Source organism: Salmo salar, chromosome 06 (genome assembly GCF_965601325.2).
Source record: "Salmo salar chromosome 06, fSalSal1, whole genome shotgun sequence".
Taxonomy (NCBI): domain Eukaryota; kingdom Metazoa; phylum Chordata; class Actinopteri; order Salmoniformes; family Salmonidae; genus Salmo; species Salmo salar.
The window spans coordinates 74,633,929-74,648,330 of record NC_138296.1 but is presented as its reverse complement, the minus strand read 5'-3'; the positions used below and the strand labels follow the sequence as shown (position 1 = coordinate 74,648,330).

General features: G+C 44.0%; 1 protein-coding gene across 6 annotated transcripts in view; it reads right to left on the bottom strand.

Moving 5' to 3' along the window:
* The window catches only part of LOC106607991 (syntaxin-binding protein 5), a 155,335-nt gene that overhangs the window by 126,319 nt on the left and 14,614 nt on the right, over window positions 1-14,402 (bottom strand). For all 6 annotated transcript variants that reach the window (XM_082976962.1, XM_014205559.3, XM_082976963.1 and 3 more), the window contains exon 2: window positions 6,193-6,290. In XM_082976962.1, coding sequence (XP_082833088.1) covers window positions 6,193-6,290 — 98 coding nt within the window. The remainder of the gene's footprint in view (window positions 1-6,192; window positions 6,291-14,402) is intronic.

Here is a 14,402-nt window from a genome sequence, read left to right as displayed (position 1 = left end):
GGGCAGTCATTACATTTTGTCAGCTGGTTATTGTCATGCAAAAGACTGCTGGTCTCACGGTAATTGACCGTTAATTAACATAAACACGTTTAGCATCTCCAGGCCTCCACACATACAAGCCACTGATGCACTCCTTTGGAACATCTACAAAAAAAGTCAAACCAACCGCCGTGTCTTCGTGAGACGCAGAATAGGTGAGTGGATGATCTCTGCATGTGTGGTTCCCACCGTGAAGCATGGAGGAGGAGGTGTGATGGTGTGGGGATGCTTTGCTGGTGACACTGATTTATTTAGAATTCAAGGCACACTTAACCAGCATGGCTACCACAGCATTCTAAAGCAATACGCCATCCCATCTGGTTTGCGCTTAGTGGGACTATCATTTGTTTTTCAACAGGACATTGACTCAACACACCTCCAGGCTGAGTAAGGGCTATTTGACCAAGAAGGAGTGCTGCATCAGTTGACCTGGTCTCCACAATCACCCGACCTCAACCCAATTGAGATGGTTTGGGATGAGTTGGACCGCAGAGTGAAGGAAACGCCACCAACAAGTGCTCACATATGTGGGAACTCCTTCAAGACTGTTGGAAAAGCATTCCAGGTGAAGCTGGTTGAGAAAATGCCAGGAGAGTGCAAAGCTGTCATAAAGGCAAAGGGTGGCTACTGTGAAGAATCTAAAATCTAAAATATATTTTCATTCATTTCATTTTCATTTGGCTAACACTTTTTTAGTTACTACATGATTCTATATGTGTTATTTCATAGTTTTGATGTCTTCTCTATTATTCTACAATGTAGAAAATAGTCAAAATAAAGAAAAACCCTTGAATGAGTAGCTGTGTACTGGTACTGTATGTGCATACCGGAGCCAGGCAGACACAGAGACACACAAACATATGCACACTCACATCAAATGCACACACACACACACACACACACACACACACACACACACACACACACACACACACACACACACACACACACACACACACACACACACACACACACACACACACACACACACACACACACACACACACACACACACACACACACACACACACACACACAGCAGCCAGCTCCTTTGATGACACTGTTGCTGTCTCATTCAGCCTTGCCTTCCGTTCCCTGAGATCCAGCGCATTACGTAAGTACTGACACACACACAACCCCAGGCCTGGTCTGTACTGTGGAGTGCCATCTAAAATGGTTAGCTCCCGACGAGAGACGCCTGGACAGGGAAGGGAGGGATGAAAAATTATATAAAGAATTGAATAAATCAACAAATAGATAAATCAATAAATACAGTATATACACAATGGCTTCTGACCTGGAAAATGCAACATTTCTGCGCTGTGATACTGGCTGCCCTACTCTGTGTAAATCTCTCGCTCCATCCAGCATCAGTGTTAGCTACTCTACTCGCTCTGTGTGAAGCTAGCCCTCTGTAGCCAGATCGCTGCTGTCAGGTCTCTACAGACAGATCTTTACATTCAGAGTCAGACCTCGACAGAATCGGAAGGAAAAGCCACATAGAGATACTATTCACATTGTAATACTAATACTATGCATTAAACAATCAACAGACATGGGTCGATATGTAGTGTACAACTCTGCAATTAGAATGCAATAACTAATGTGGCATGCTACAACAAAATACTACAACAGGTAAAACAATGCATACAGGTGCTGAACTACTTGACCAAAAGTATGTGGACACCTGCTCGTCAAACATCTCATTCCAAATTCATGGGCATTAATATGGAGTTGGTCCCCCCTTTGCTGCTATAACAGCCTTCACTCTTCTGGGAAGGCTTTCCACAAGATGTTGGAACATTGCTGCAGGGACTTGGCTCCATTCAGCCACAAGAGCATTAGTGAGGTGGGGCACTGGTGTTGGGTGACTAGGACTGGCTTGCAGTCAGCGTTACAATTCATCCGAAAGGTGTTCTATGGGGTTGAGGTCAGGGCTTTGTGCAGGCCAGTCAAGTTCTTCCACACCGATGTCGACAAACCATTTCTGTATGGACCTCGCTTTGTGCACAGAGGCATTGTCATGCTGAAACACGCAAGGGCCTTCCCCAAACTGTTGCCACAATGTTGGAAGCACAGAATTGTCTAGAATGTCATTGTATGCTGTAGCGTTAGTATTTCCCTTCACTGGAACTGAAGAGCCTAGTCCAAACCATGAAAAACAGCCCCAGGCACTATGCACTCGGCAGGTAGTGTTCTCCTGGCATCCGCCAAAGTCCGATTCGTCCGTCGGACTGCCAGATGGTGAAGCATGATTCATCACTCCAGAGAACGCGTTTCCACTGGCGGCAAACTTTACACCCTTCCAGCCAACGCTTGGCATTGTGCATGTTGATCTTCGGCTTGTGTGCAGCTGCTTGGCCCTGGAAACCATTTCATGACGCTCGCGACGAACAGTTCTTGTGCTGACATTGCTTCCACTTCACAATAGCAGCACTTACAGTTGACCGGGGAAACTCTAGCAGGGCAGAAATATGACGAATTGACTTGTTGGAAAGGTGGCATCCTATGACTGTGCCATGTTGAACGTCACTGAGCTCTTCTGTAAGGCCATTCTACTGCCAATGTTTGTCTATGGAGATTGCAAGGCTGTATGCTCGATGTTATACACCTGTCAGCAATGGACGTGACTGAAATATTCAAATCCACTCATTTAAAGGGGTGTCTACCTACTTTTGGCCATGTAGTGTACATTGTGATTCAATGTTGCGTTTTAGCCATGTGTGTGTGTGTGTGTGTGTGTGTGTGTGTGTGTGTGTGTGTGTGTGTGTGTGTGTGTGTGTGTGTGTGTGTGTGTGTGTGTGTGTGTGTGTGTGTGTGTGTGTGTGTGTGTGTGTGTGTGTGTGTGTGCAGATGAGATAATCTGTTGATGTGCGGAGCGACAACCCTGGACACTGCCCACTAGAAACACCAACAGGTCACCCAAAACACACACCCAGAGACTGTGCACGGGCCTGGTTCAATACTGTGGAAACCCCTCCTTCCTTGTTTCCTCCATTTCTGGAAGCCATCACTGATCTTGTGCTGTATGCCAGATGGGTAGATGAAAGCCTCGAAACCACTGCAAACATTTCACTGATCTGGTCATGTTAGATCAGTGGTTCCGTGAAGGAGGGAAGTACCCTCAGAGAGGTTTCCCAAGGTAGGGCTATTCCTCTCATTCCATCTGTAATATGGTCATTCTGCAGTCTGTATTAGTAATACAGTCCCTTCTCTCTCACTTCAATGAGCAGATCATTTAATATACTGTAGCTAAACTTCTGGTGCAGACAGACATCTTTCAATTGCTCTCCACATATTGTGAGACAATATGTTGCGTCAGAGATATGCCTATGATGCAGATAGGTCCGAAACAATTGAGATGGTGTGTGTAGTACATTTAATTATTTTAATCATTTAGCAGACTCTCTTATCCAGAGCAACTTACAGGAGAAATAAGGGTTAAGCTAGTCGGCTCGGGGATTCGAAAAAATACAACACACAGAACAATATAAGTAATATTCTGGTGCAAGGCCCAGGAGCTGCACGGGCCTAACCTGAGCAGCTAGGTGGAGTATGACATCAACAGACAGACAAACAGAACCCTTTTCTCTTTCTCTTTCTCTTTCTCTGTCTGTCTGTCTGTCTGTCTGTCTGTCTGTCTGTCTGTCTGTCTGTCTGTCTGTCTGTCTGTCTGTCTGTCTGTCTGTCTGTCTGTCTGTCTGTCTGTCTGTCTGTCTGTCTGTCTGTCTGTCTGTCTGTCTGTCTGTCTGTCTGTCTGTCTGTCTGTCTGTCTGTCTGTCTGTCTGTCTGTCTGTCTGTCTGTCTGTCTGTCTGTCTGTCTGTCTGTCTGTCTGTCTGTCTGTGTTTTTGGTTTTACTATCCTTGTGGGGACCGAAAGTCCTCACAAGGATAGTAAAACAAAGAAAAGTGGGGACATTTCGCCAGTCCCCACCAGGAAAAAGGCTATTTTAGGCTTACGGTTAGGGTTAGGGGTTTGGGAAAATAGGATTTTGAATGGGAATCAATTGTTTGTTCCCCACAAGTATAGTACAACAAACGTGTGTATGTGTATGTGAGTGTTTGTCTCTCTCTCCCCTCTCTTTCCCCAGCCTCTCTCACTCTCAGTCAGACGACACCAAAGGGACAGAAAACACATACTCCTAACCCTGCCCAGCATCACAAATAGGACCGTTTTTAGGATCACAGGGCATTCACTTAGGCTGGCAGATCTGAGGATCCTTTCCTGTCCTCTCCTCATCCCCTGGTCCTCCAGCCCGCTCAGCACTACCCGCTGCCAGGCTCAGGCCCTTGATCTGCCACATCCTGTAATCCTCCACGGGAGGAAAGGAGAGGACAGTACCGCAAACAGCCTCGCCACAGACACATTGAAAAAAGATAGCAGGCACTCACAGCATAGAGCCACACCACAGACATAGAGTTACAGGACAGACATAAAGCTACAGGGCAGACATAGAGTTACAGGACAGACATAGAGCTACAGGGCAGACATAGAGTTACAGGACAGACATAGAGCTACAGGGCAGACATAGAGCTACAGGGCAGACGTTATAGACATAATGCAAATATATTGCTACATAACTACAGCTCTAACAAATGCCTACAACTAGACACTCAGCTTCCTAGAAATCCTCTTCATCAAAGGACAAAAAAGGACCAATAACAGCATATCTTCTGTATCAGGCATCTTCGTCTTCAGATTAGGCAAAAGCAGGCCAATTCGTCATCTAGAGCACTGATCTGAGAAGGGAACAGCGTGGGTGGTTGCATGACTCCCCATTCACCTTCCTCTCCCTGAGATAAAAACCTATTTCTATCTGATCGACATCAATCAAAGATATGACTGAAGTTAAGATGCTTCTCTCCTCTCTCAAATTCAAAGCTACCAACATCAGTGAGGAGGAAGAATCACCAAACCATTCACTGATGGTTTAACTTCAGCTCAAGTGGTCAAAAAAAGCACATGTTGTCTCAGCGTAAACTGACCAGCATAGCCAGCATATCAACAACTCTGTGGTTCCATCTTGATTGACACCAATCTAATACCAATGCAAATAGTATGCTAAACTGACCTTAGATCAGTATCTTAGGGCACTGTCATCCTGCACCAGTAGCACTGAGACAATTTTTTTGTCTCACCTTTCCATTCAGATGAAAGTAGACATTAAGCCCATGTGTAGAAGAAAGCAGGGAGACAGAAAGACAGACAACAGGGAGACAGAAAGACAGCAGAGAGAGACAGAAAGACAGACAGCAGGGAGAGACAGAAAGACAGACAACAGGGAGAGACAGAAAGACAGACAACAGGGAGAGACAGAAAGACAGACAACAGGGAGAGACAGAAAGACAGACAACAGGGAGAGACAGAAAAGACAGAAAGACAGACAGCAGGGAGAGACAGAAAGACAGACAACAGGGAGACAGAAAGACAGCAGAGAGAGACAGAAAGACAGACAACAGGGAGAGACAGAAAGACAGACAACAGGGAGAGACAGAAAGACAGACAACAGGGAGAGACAGAAAGACAGACAACAGGGAGAGACAGAAAAGACAGAAAGACAGACAGCAGGGAGAGTCAGAAACGCAGACAGCAGGGAGAGACAGAAACGGGGAAAAGCAAGGAGGGACAGAAAGGCAGACAGTAATCACATCTTAATGAGCTACTTTCAGGGAGAACACATGCTGGAACAGTAAAGGGGCCTGACGCAGGCAGGCAGGCAAGAGGCGAGATAGCGGGCAGGTACTCTCTGTAGCTATGGCTCCCTGGGGTGCCATTCCACTGCTCTGTGTTATAAAGCACAGAAAGCTGTTGTCCCTGTAAACTGGCTGCTAGCTCTATATCAAGGATTAAGAGTAAAGAATAGGCTTTCTTTTTGTTTTACAGTGTAACATGCCATTTTACTGTAATATGTGCTATTAGACATAGATAGAATGAGTATACATAAACACCCATGAGCTCAACCTGCTCTTCCAAGGGCATTCTGATTGTCTTTCTATCCATCCATCCATCCATCCACCTACCTGCTGCTGGTCTGGGCTGGACTGAGAGCAGCCCCAAACAGGGCCTCCCCCTCAGGGACCCAGGGGCTAGTGTACACAACACAAACAGATCAATGGAGTTGAACACAGCACCACACAGAGCAGAAAGGATACAGTCTGAGGGCCCCGCTCTGGGTCCCAATGGCCAGGATCTTCTGGACTGGGTCATGGGCCATGGACGACGGCTGATAGGGGAAGCCATGACGGACAGTCTGGGCGTCCAATGAGATGGCAGCAAAGCAGGACGATGAGGAAACAACAGATACAAATCAGGTTTAGTTGGAATAAGCATTCTCTCAATAGAGTAGTTTTGTGTCCACATAATTCAACATCAATATATTTACTCAAACCGCAATTTGAAGTCTGTGAATGAACACTTGAAATTACAGGCAAAGGAACAGCAAAACATGAGCACAACAACAATTAAACTGTGATGTTTAATGTGTAGGCCTAAAGGTTGGCTTCCATCATATTGTGTGTGCACTAGCAACAACACCAGTTCAACGTCTAGTTTTGATTTACATTTGGTTGAGTTGTCAACAAACGTGAATTCAATGTGAAATCAACGAAAACTGTCACCTTATCTTTGGATTTAGGTTAAAAGTTGGGTGAAAAAAAGATGAAATTCCTATACGTTTTCCACATTGATTGAACATCATCACATTACAATTTTTGGTTGAAATTAATTGGAAATAATGTTGATTCAACCAGTTTTTGCCCAGTGGGTGATCTCTTTTTATGGCACCTCCCACATAGCAGCTAATTGTGATTACATTACTACTGTAATAAAACCCTTCACATTGGGGCGTGACAGGTCTACCACAATATGCTGCCGCTGGAGTATTGCATCAGTCAGTCAGTCAGTCAGTTAGGCAGGTTGTTGTAGCCCATTTGTTTGCTTAAAGAGCAAGTGCCCCTAAAAAACAAATTCTCATTTAGAAAACAGCCTATGTGGCATCGATATGAGAAACATTTATTCTATAATTGCAGTGGTGTAAAGTACTTAAATCTCTTTTTAGTGAGCTTTCTAAACACCAAAGTAACTTTTCAGATATTGCTGCACTCTCGGAACTAAAAGCACAAACATTTCGCTACACCCGTAATAACATCTGCTAAACACGTGTATGTGACCAATTCAATTTGATTTGAGAAACGGCAGTTTGTAAGTTAGTGGACTTAGTTTTTCGATCAGGTCTGTTAGTAAACACCAGATCAATTTGAGTCTGGGATGACTGTGTTACTCTGGTTGGACCTTGTATTATTTGAGTCAGGTTGAAATAGTCTTAGAGTTTTTTCCTGCACGTTTTGTTTTCCCAATTTATATTGAAATCGCCCATGAAGATGACCTCCTTCTTATAGTCACATTCTTTAAGCATGGCATTTAGAAGGTCATAAAACGATATATCAGATGTTAGTGGTTGATATAATCCAATTATAGTGAGAGACATATGAGGGGAGTGGAAGACATTCAGCCCCATACATTTAAGGTCATTAGCATGTTTCCATATGTTACGATTGAATTTAAAGTTATCTTCCATGTACATAATCAATCCATCCCCCCTGCACTCTCCCCTGTTGCTCCTGAATATGGACTATCCAGCAACATTAAAGGCTGAAATAGGAGACAATTTCTTCAGCCATGTTCAAGAGAAACTGAAAAAAATCAAGATTAGACTCATTCAATAAATGTTCTACCCGTTCACTCTTAGAAATAATGCTATGAATTTTCAAATGACCTCCCAATATTCGTCTAGGCTTGGAACGAGGGTCCCAGAGCATTTTAGCCTGATGGATGGTTTGAAAAAGTTATCTGCAGATTGCTCATTCTCTTGAAAAGCCATGTTAGCAACAGAGGTTATGCTCACATACACAGATGTCCTTCTCTGAACCAGATAATATAGGCTACTCAAATATAGATTATTTCAATCATGCATGTTCCACCATTCATCAATGATTTCGGTCTGGGTGGCTAATTAAGGAGACTTTTCTCCACTTCTCTCAGAATGACATCCTCCATATCAGACTTTTTTTCGGCAAGTGACCTAACTCCAGACTCTGATGGGGAGCTTGGTACCCTGGGCCACTTGGGTGTTTGTTGATTCCGGATTGTTTGAATGAAAGCCAGCATTGATGTTTGGCTGCCTTGTTTTATATTCTGCAGAGAGCTGCACCGCCTTCGGGTTACCTTATTAACCTCAGCGTTTTCTATTGGGTTATGATTGTCACTGGTCTCAGTAGCCACTTTCCAAGCTTCATTTTTGGCTTTTTTCCTCTTATTCTTCTTTTTTTTCTCTGAATGAGAGGTCACTATTGTATATATATTCACGAATTGGGGGTGGGAAAGAATGTCCTGGTGATTTCCACGTGGACTGGAGAAACATCAACAAATTGAAAGCTGTCAGTGTAGCTACTTAGCATGCGAACATTAGTTTGCTATCTTGCTAACCTTATCTAGCTAGCTAATGCTATCTGTTTTTGCAGGTTTTTTACTACACCGTATTCAAAACATTAGTCAGCTGGCTACTGGTTCTGGATTTGTCGTAAGCATAATAGTGAAAACTTCGCCATAGACGGAAACCAATATTTTTGACTTCGCCATCTATTATTGTCTCCAAACTTTTGGCATCTTCCATAAGAGACATTTGTTTTTCTACTTTGTAATGGACACGGTACAATCTTTGGTAGGTAGGATGCTGGCAGGCTGCTGGCAGGCTTCAGCTGCACAACAGCAAAGCCAAGTCAGTCCGTGCTCATGGTTCTTACAGGGGAAGTGACATTATAGGCTACAGTGACTTGGCTCATGATGCACATCGCAAATGACATGTTACAACACCCTGAGCACATCGGACACGAAACACCAATACAAATGTAATAGCACAACAAAATAGATAAACAAGTTCCTTGAATTTTCTTTTGCAGGTGACTGTTCATTATAGTTTTTTTGCTAACTGAGCAAGCTAATGTTCTAGCTAAATTAAACCAAGTATTCAAGCTAATGTTAGTCACACATGCTAACAGAGTTTATATATATCTAGCAAGTTAATGTGAGCTGAAGTATCTAGCTACTTTACCAATGTTACATCCTGTTAACGTGGTTATCAAAAGAATCATTACTAGCGGGTTGAAATGAACGTTAGTGGTATGCTAGTTAGCTAAACAACTAGCTAGCTACCCTAGCTAGAGTGTACCATTGCTATCATTGTTTTGACAGCAACTCAGGCTGGAGCGAGTTTATAGTATGCTAGCTAGCTAGGTTAGAAATAACAATGCATGTATGCAACGACATTCTATACATTTATCAACTGGATTGTGTTTTAGAATTAGCTAGCTATGTCACATTGCTAATGTCATTTCTTGACAGTAGTCTTACAGACTATTTGATTGATAAAGATGGCAAGTCTATTTTTCTCGAGTCTACGTGGATCAATGCTGGTAATATAAACTGATAATAACGTTAAGACTGTTTTTGCATTGTTACCTCTGGAATTGTGAATGTTATAGCTGGCTAACAAGTGTCTATTCAGTGTTAAGTTAACTGCCAGTATCGGTTAGATGTTTCTAATGATAAACTTATACAACGCATGAATGCAATGACATTTTGTAAATGTATCAACTGGATTGTGTTTCAGAATTATATGTCACGTAGTCATTGTAATTTCTTGACAGTAGGCTTTTACCACTGCAGCTTAGTGCAAACAAATCTGGTCTAGAGATTGAGTGGGTCATTTGTAAAAAAGGAATGTAGAGGAATTGTTACAATCTAAGACATAAGACATAAGATGTAGTTTAAAATGTATTGGGCTGTAGGCTAGGTGTTATCAGTCAAATAGGCGACCTATTTGAAAACAATTTCTGTGTGCCGGTTAGTATTGTTTTTACATGACTTCTGTTATGTCTGAGATTGCTGCATGTGTGGTTGTTGAACTTTATTGTAACATGAGCCTTTGACTCTTGTCATTTCTCCACAGTCTACAGGAATTGGGGTTCCCTAGTGGGAGATTTGTGGGACCCTCAACCTTGTAGGATCTGGTCCAGGCACACAGCTTTCCCGTAATGTCAGGACAGCCGAGTGCCTGCACATCTTCTGAAAACATCTGAAAACCTTCCTCGACACCAAATATCTTGATGTATCCCACAGCCCCCCACCCCCTCTACTAAAACCCTTGTCTTTCTTGCACTAACTCTGGCCCTCTTCTTTTCTTACCAGCACTGACTTTACTGACCTTATCTAAGTAAAAATGTACCTACTATGACTGTGATATGGGGTTGTCTCACTTAGCTACCTTATGATGAATGTACTTACTGTCTGTCTGCTAAATGACTAAATGTCTAACTCCTGTATTCATCCCTTAACACACACTTCCACTTGCCTCACTTATACCCCCCCCCCCCCCCCCCCCCCAAAAAAAAAAAGCTGGATGAGTTCTTTGTTGAGCCCATTCCCCCAGGGAGGTGACTTTCACTCTCCTCAATGACAACATCAAGGAGTCCTTCCTGGCCGAGATGTGCGCCATTTTTGGGGAGGTGGATATATTGTTTCACCCCAAGACCCGTAAGCACCTGGGCCTGACCCGTGTGCTTTTCACCAGCACCAGGGAGGCTAACAACTCGGTCAAACAACTGCACAAAACCTCTGTCATGAGCAACATCATTCACTCTCAATTGGATATCTAGGTAGGACAAGGCTTCATGTCTCTGTGGTTTGATTTTTTGTTAGTGTTTGATTTTGTGTGTGGGGAAAAAAACATATTGAAGCACAGAGGTGTTTAGGCAGACATGGAAAACGATAGTACTCAATATCTTTGTACAGGTAAGTATTTTTGAAAGATATGACGACCTTGTCTTATGGGCATGTTTGTGTGTGTGTATCTGCAGGTCAGCAGAGGCAGAAGTATTATGACCTGATTGTGAGTGGCTCCTACACGGCCCAGACTCTGTATGCTCACCAAGGGCTCATCGCAACCATCCAACTGCCATTTTCATGTCTACTGAACAAAAATATAAGCGCAACGTGTAAAGTGTTGGTCCTATGTTTCATGAGCTGAAATAAAAGTTCACAGAATTTTTCCACAAGCACAAAAATCGTATTTGTCTCAAATTTTATGCACAAATGTATTTACATCCCTGTTAGTGAACATTTCTCCTTTGCCAAGATAATCCATCCATCTGACAGGTGTGGCATATCAAGAAGCTGATTAAACAATATGATCATTACACAGCTGCACTTTGTGATGGGGACAATAAAAGGCCAACACAACACAATTCCACAGATATCTCAAGTTTAAAGGGAGCATGCAATTGGCATTCTGACTGCAGGAATGTCCACCAGAGTTGTTGCCAGAGAATTTAGTGTTCATTTCTCTACCATAAGCCGTCTCCAATGTTGTTTTAGAGAATTTGGCAGTACGTCCAACCGGCCTCACAACCGTAGACCCCGTGTAACCACACCAGCCCAGGACCTCCACATCCAGCTCTTCACCGGCGGGATCGTCTGAGACCAGCAACCCGGACAGCTGATGAAACTGAAGAGCATTTCTGTCTGTAGTAAAACCCTTTTATGGGAAAAAACGAATTCTGATTGTCTGAGCCTGGCTCCCCAGTCATGTGAAATCCATAGATTAGGGCCTAATGAATTTATTTAAATTGACTGATTTCCTTATATGAACTGTAACTCGGTAAAATCATTGAAATTTCTGCATGTTGGGATTATATTTTTGTTCAGTATGGTATTTACGATTTACCTTTATGGGCCCTCATACTTGACACTCTCATTGCTTGCTTTTGTGTAATGTATCACTATTCAATCCTCTGTTCTAATTGTTTCTGTGCAGTCTTCAGTTATCCGGTGGAGGCTGTCTTCTGAGATTGTTGCCCTGGCTGCAGAGGTGCTGGCATTCAAGGGCTTTAATGAGCAGCGTCTAAGCAATTATCCACATGTTGTTATTATATAAATTATATATATATACTGCTCAAAAAAATAAAGGGAACAGTAAAATAACACATCCTAGATCTAAATGAATGAAATAATTGTATTAAATACTTTTTTCTTTACATAGTTGAATGTGCTGACAACAAAATCACACAAAAATAATCAATGGAAATCCAATTTATCAACCCATGGAGGTCTGGATTTGGAGTCACAGTCAAAATTAAAGTGGAAAACCACACTACAGGCTGATCCAACTTTGATGTAATGTCCTTAAAACAAGTCAAAATGAGGCTCAGTAGTGTGTGTGGCCTCCACGTGCCTGTATGACCTCCCTACAACGCCTGGGCATGCTCCTGATGAGGTGGTGGATGGTCTCCTGAGGGATCTCCTCCCAGACCTGGACTAAAGCATCCTCCAACTCCTGGACAGTCTGTGGTGCAACGTGGCATTGGTGGATGGAGTGAGACATGATGTCCCAGATGTGCTCAATTGGATTCAGGTCTGGGGAACGGGCGGGCCAGTCAATAGCATCAATGCCTTCCTCTTGCAGGAACTGCTGACACACTCCAGCCACATGAGGTCTAGCATTGTCTTGCATTAGGAGGAACCCAGGGCCAACCACACCAGCATATGGTCTCACAAGGGGTCTGAGGATCTCATCTCGGTACCTAATGGCAGTCAGGCTACCTCTGGCGAGCACATGGAGGGCTGTGCGGCCCCCCAAAGAAATGCCACCCTACACCATGACTGACCCAAAGCCAAACCGGTCATGCTGGAGGATGTTGCAGGCAGCAGAACGTTCTCCATGGCGTCTCCAGACTCTGTCACGTCTGTCACATGTGCTCAGTGTGAACCTGCTTTCATCTGTGAAGAGCACAGGGCGCCAGTGGCGAATTTGCCAATCTTGGTGTTCTCTGGCAAATGCCAAACGTCCTGCACAGTGTTGGGCTGTAAGCACAACCCCCACCTGTGGACGTTGCGCCCTCATACCACCCTCATGGAGTCTATTTCTGACCGTTTGAGCAGACACATGCACATTTGTGGCCTGCTGGAGGTCATTTTGCAGGGCTCTGGCAGTGCTCCTCCTGCTCCTCCTTGCACAAAGGCGGAGGTAGCAGTCCTGCTGCTGGGTTGTTGCCCTCCTACGGCCTCCTCCACGTCTCCTGATGTACTGGCCTGTCTCCTGGTAGCGCCTCCATGCTCTGGACACTACGCTGACAGACACAGCAAACCTTCTTGCCACAGCTCGCATTGATGTGCCATCCTGGATGAGCTGCACTACCTGAGCCACTTGTGTGGGTTGTAGACTCCATCTCATGCTACCACTAGAGTGAAAGCACCGCCAGCATTCAAAAGTGACCAAAACATCAGCCAGGAAGCATAGGAACTGAGAAGTGGTCTGTGGTCCCCACCTGCAGAACCACTCCTTTATTGGGGGTGTCTTGCTAATTGCCTATAATTTCCACCTGTTGTCTATTCCATTTGCACAACAGCATGTGAAATTTATTGTCAATCAGTGTTCCTTCCTAAGTGGACAGTTTGATTTCACAGAAGTGTGATTGACTTGGAGTTACATTGTGTTGTTTATGTGTTCCCTTTATTTTTTTGAGCAGTGTATTTCTACTCATTAGGATCAAAGAATTCTATGTGCCAACTTTTGTTTTATCTAAACCCTCTTTCTGTCATTGTGTTTTTGTCAGACATGTTGAATACAGCCCTGGGCCGTTGATCAACAGTGACTACTATTGTTGGAACCCCTATTACTACCCTGTTCAACCTCTTTTTCGTATCGTCTGAGATCCCCAAAGATTGGAAAGCTGCCGCGGTCATCCCCCTCTTCAAAGGGGGAGACACTCTAGACCCAAACTGCTACAGACCTATATCTATCCTACCCTGCCTTTCTAAGGTCTTCGAAAGCCAAGTAACAAACAGATCACCAACCATTTTGAATCCCACCGTACCTTCTCCGCAATGCAATCTGGTTTCCGATCAGGTAATGGGTGCACCTCAGCCACGCTCAAGGTCCTAAACAATATCATAACGGCCATCGATAAGAGTCAATACTGTGCAGCTGTATTCATTGACCTGGCCAAGGTTTTCGACTCTGCCAATCACCATATTCTTATCGGCAGACTCAACAGCCTTGGTTTCTCAAATGACTGCCTAGCCTGGTTCACCAACTACTTCTCTGACAGAGTTCAGAGTGTCAAATTGGAGGGCTTGTTGTCCGGACCTCTGGCAGTCTCTATGGGGGTGCCACAGGGTTCAATCCTCGGGCTGACTATTTCCTCCATATACATCAATGATGTCGCTCTTGCTGCTGGTGATTTTCTGATCCACCTCTACGCAGACAACACCATTCTATATACTTCTGGCACTTCTTTGGACACTGTGT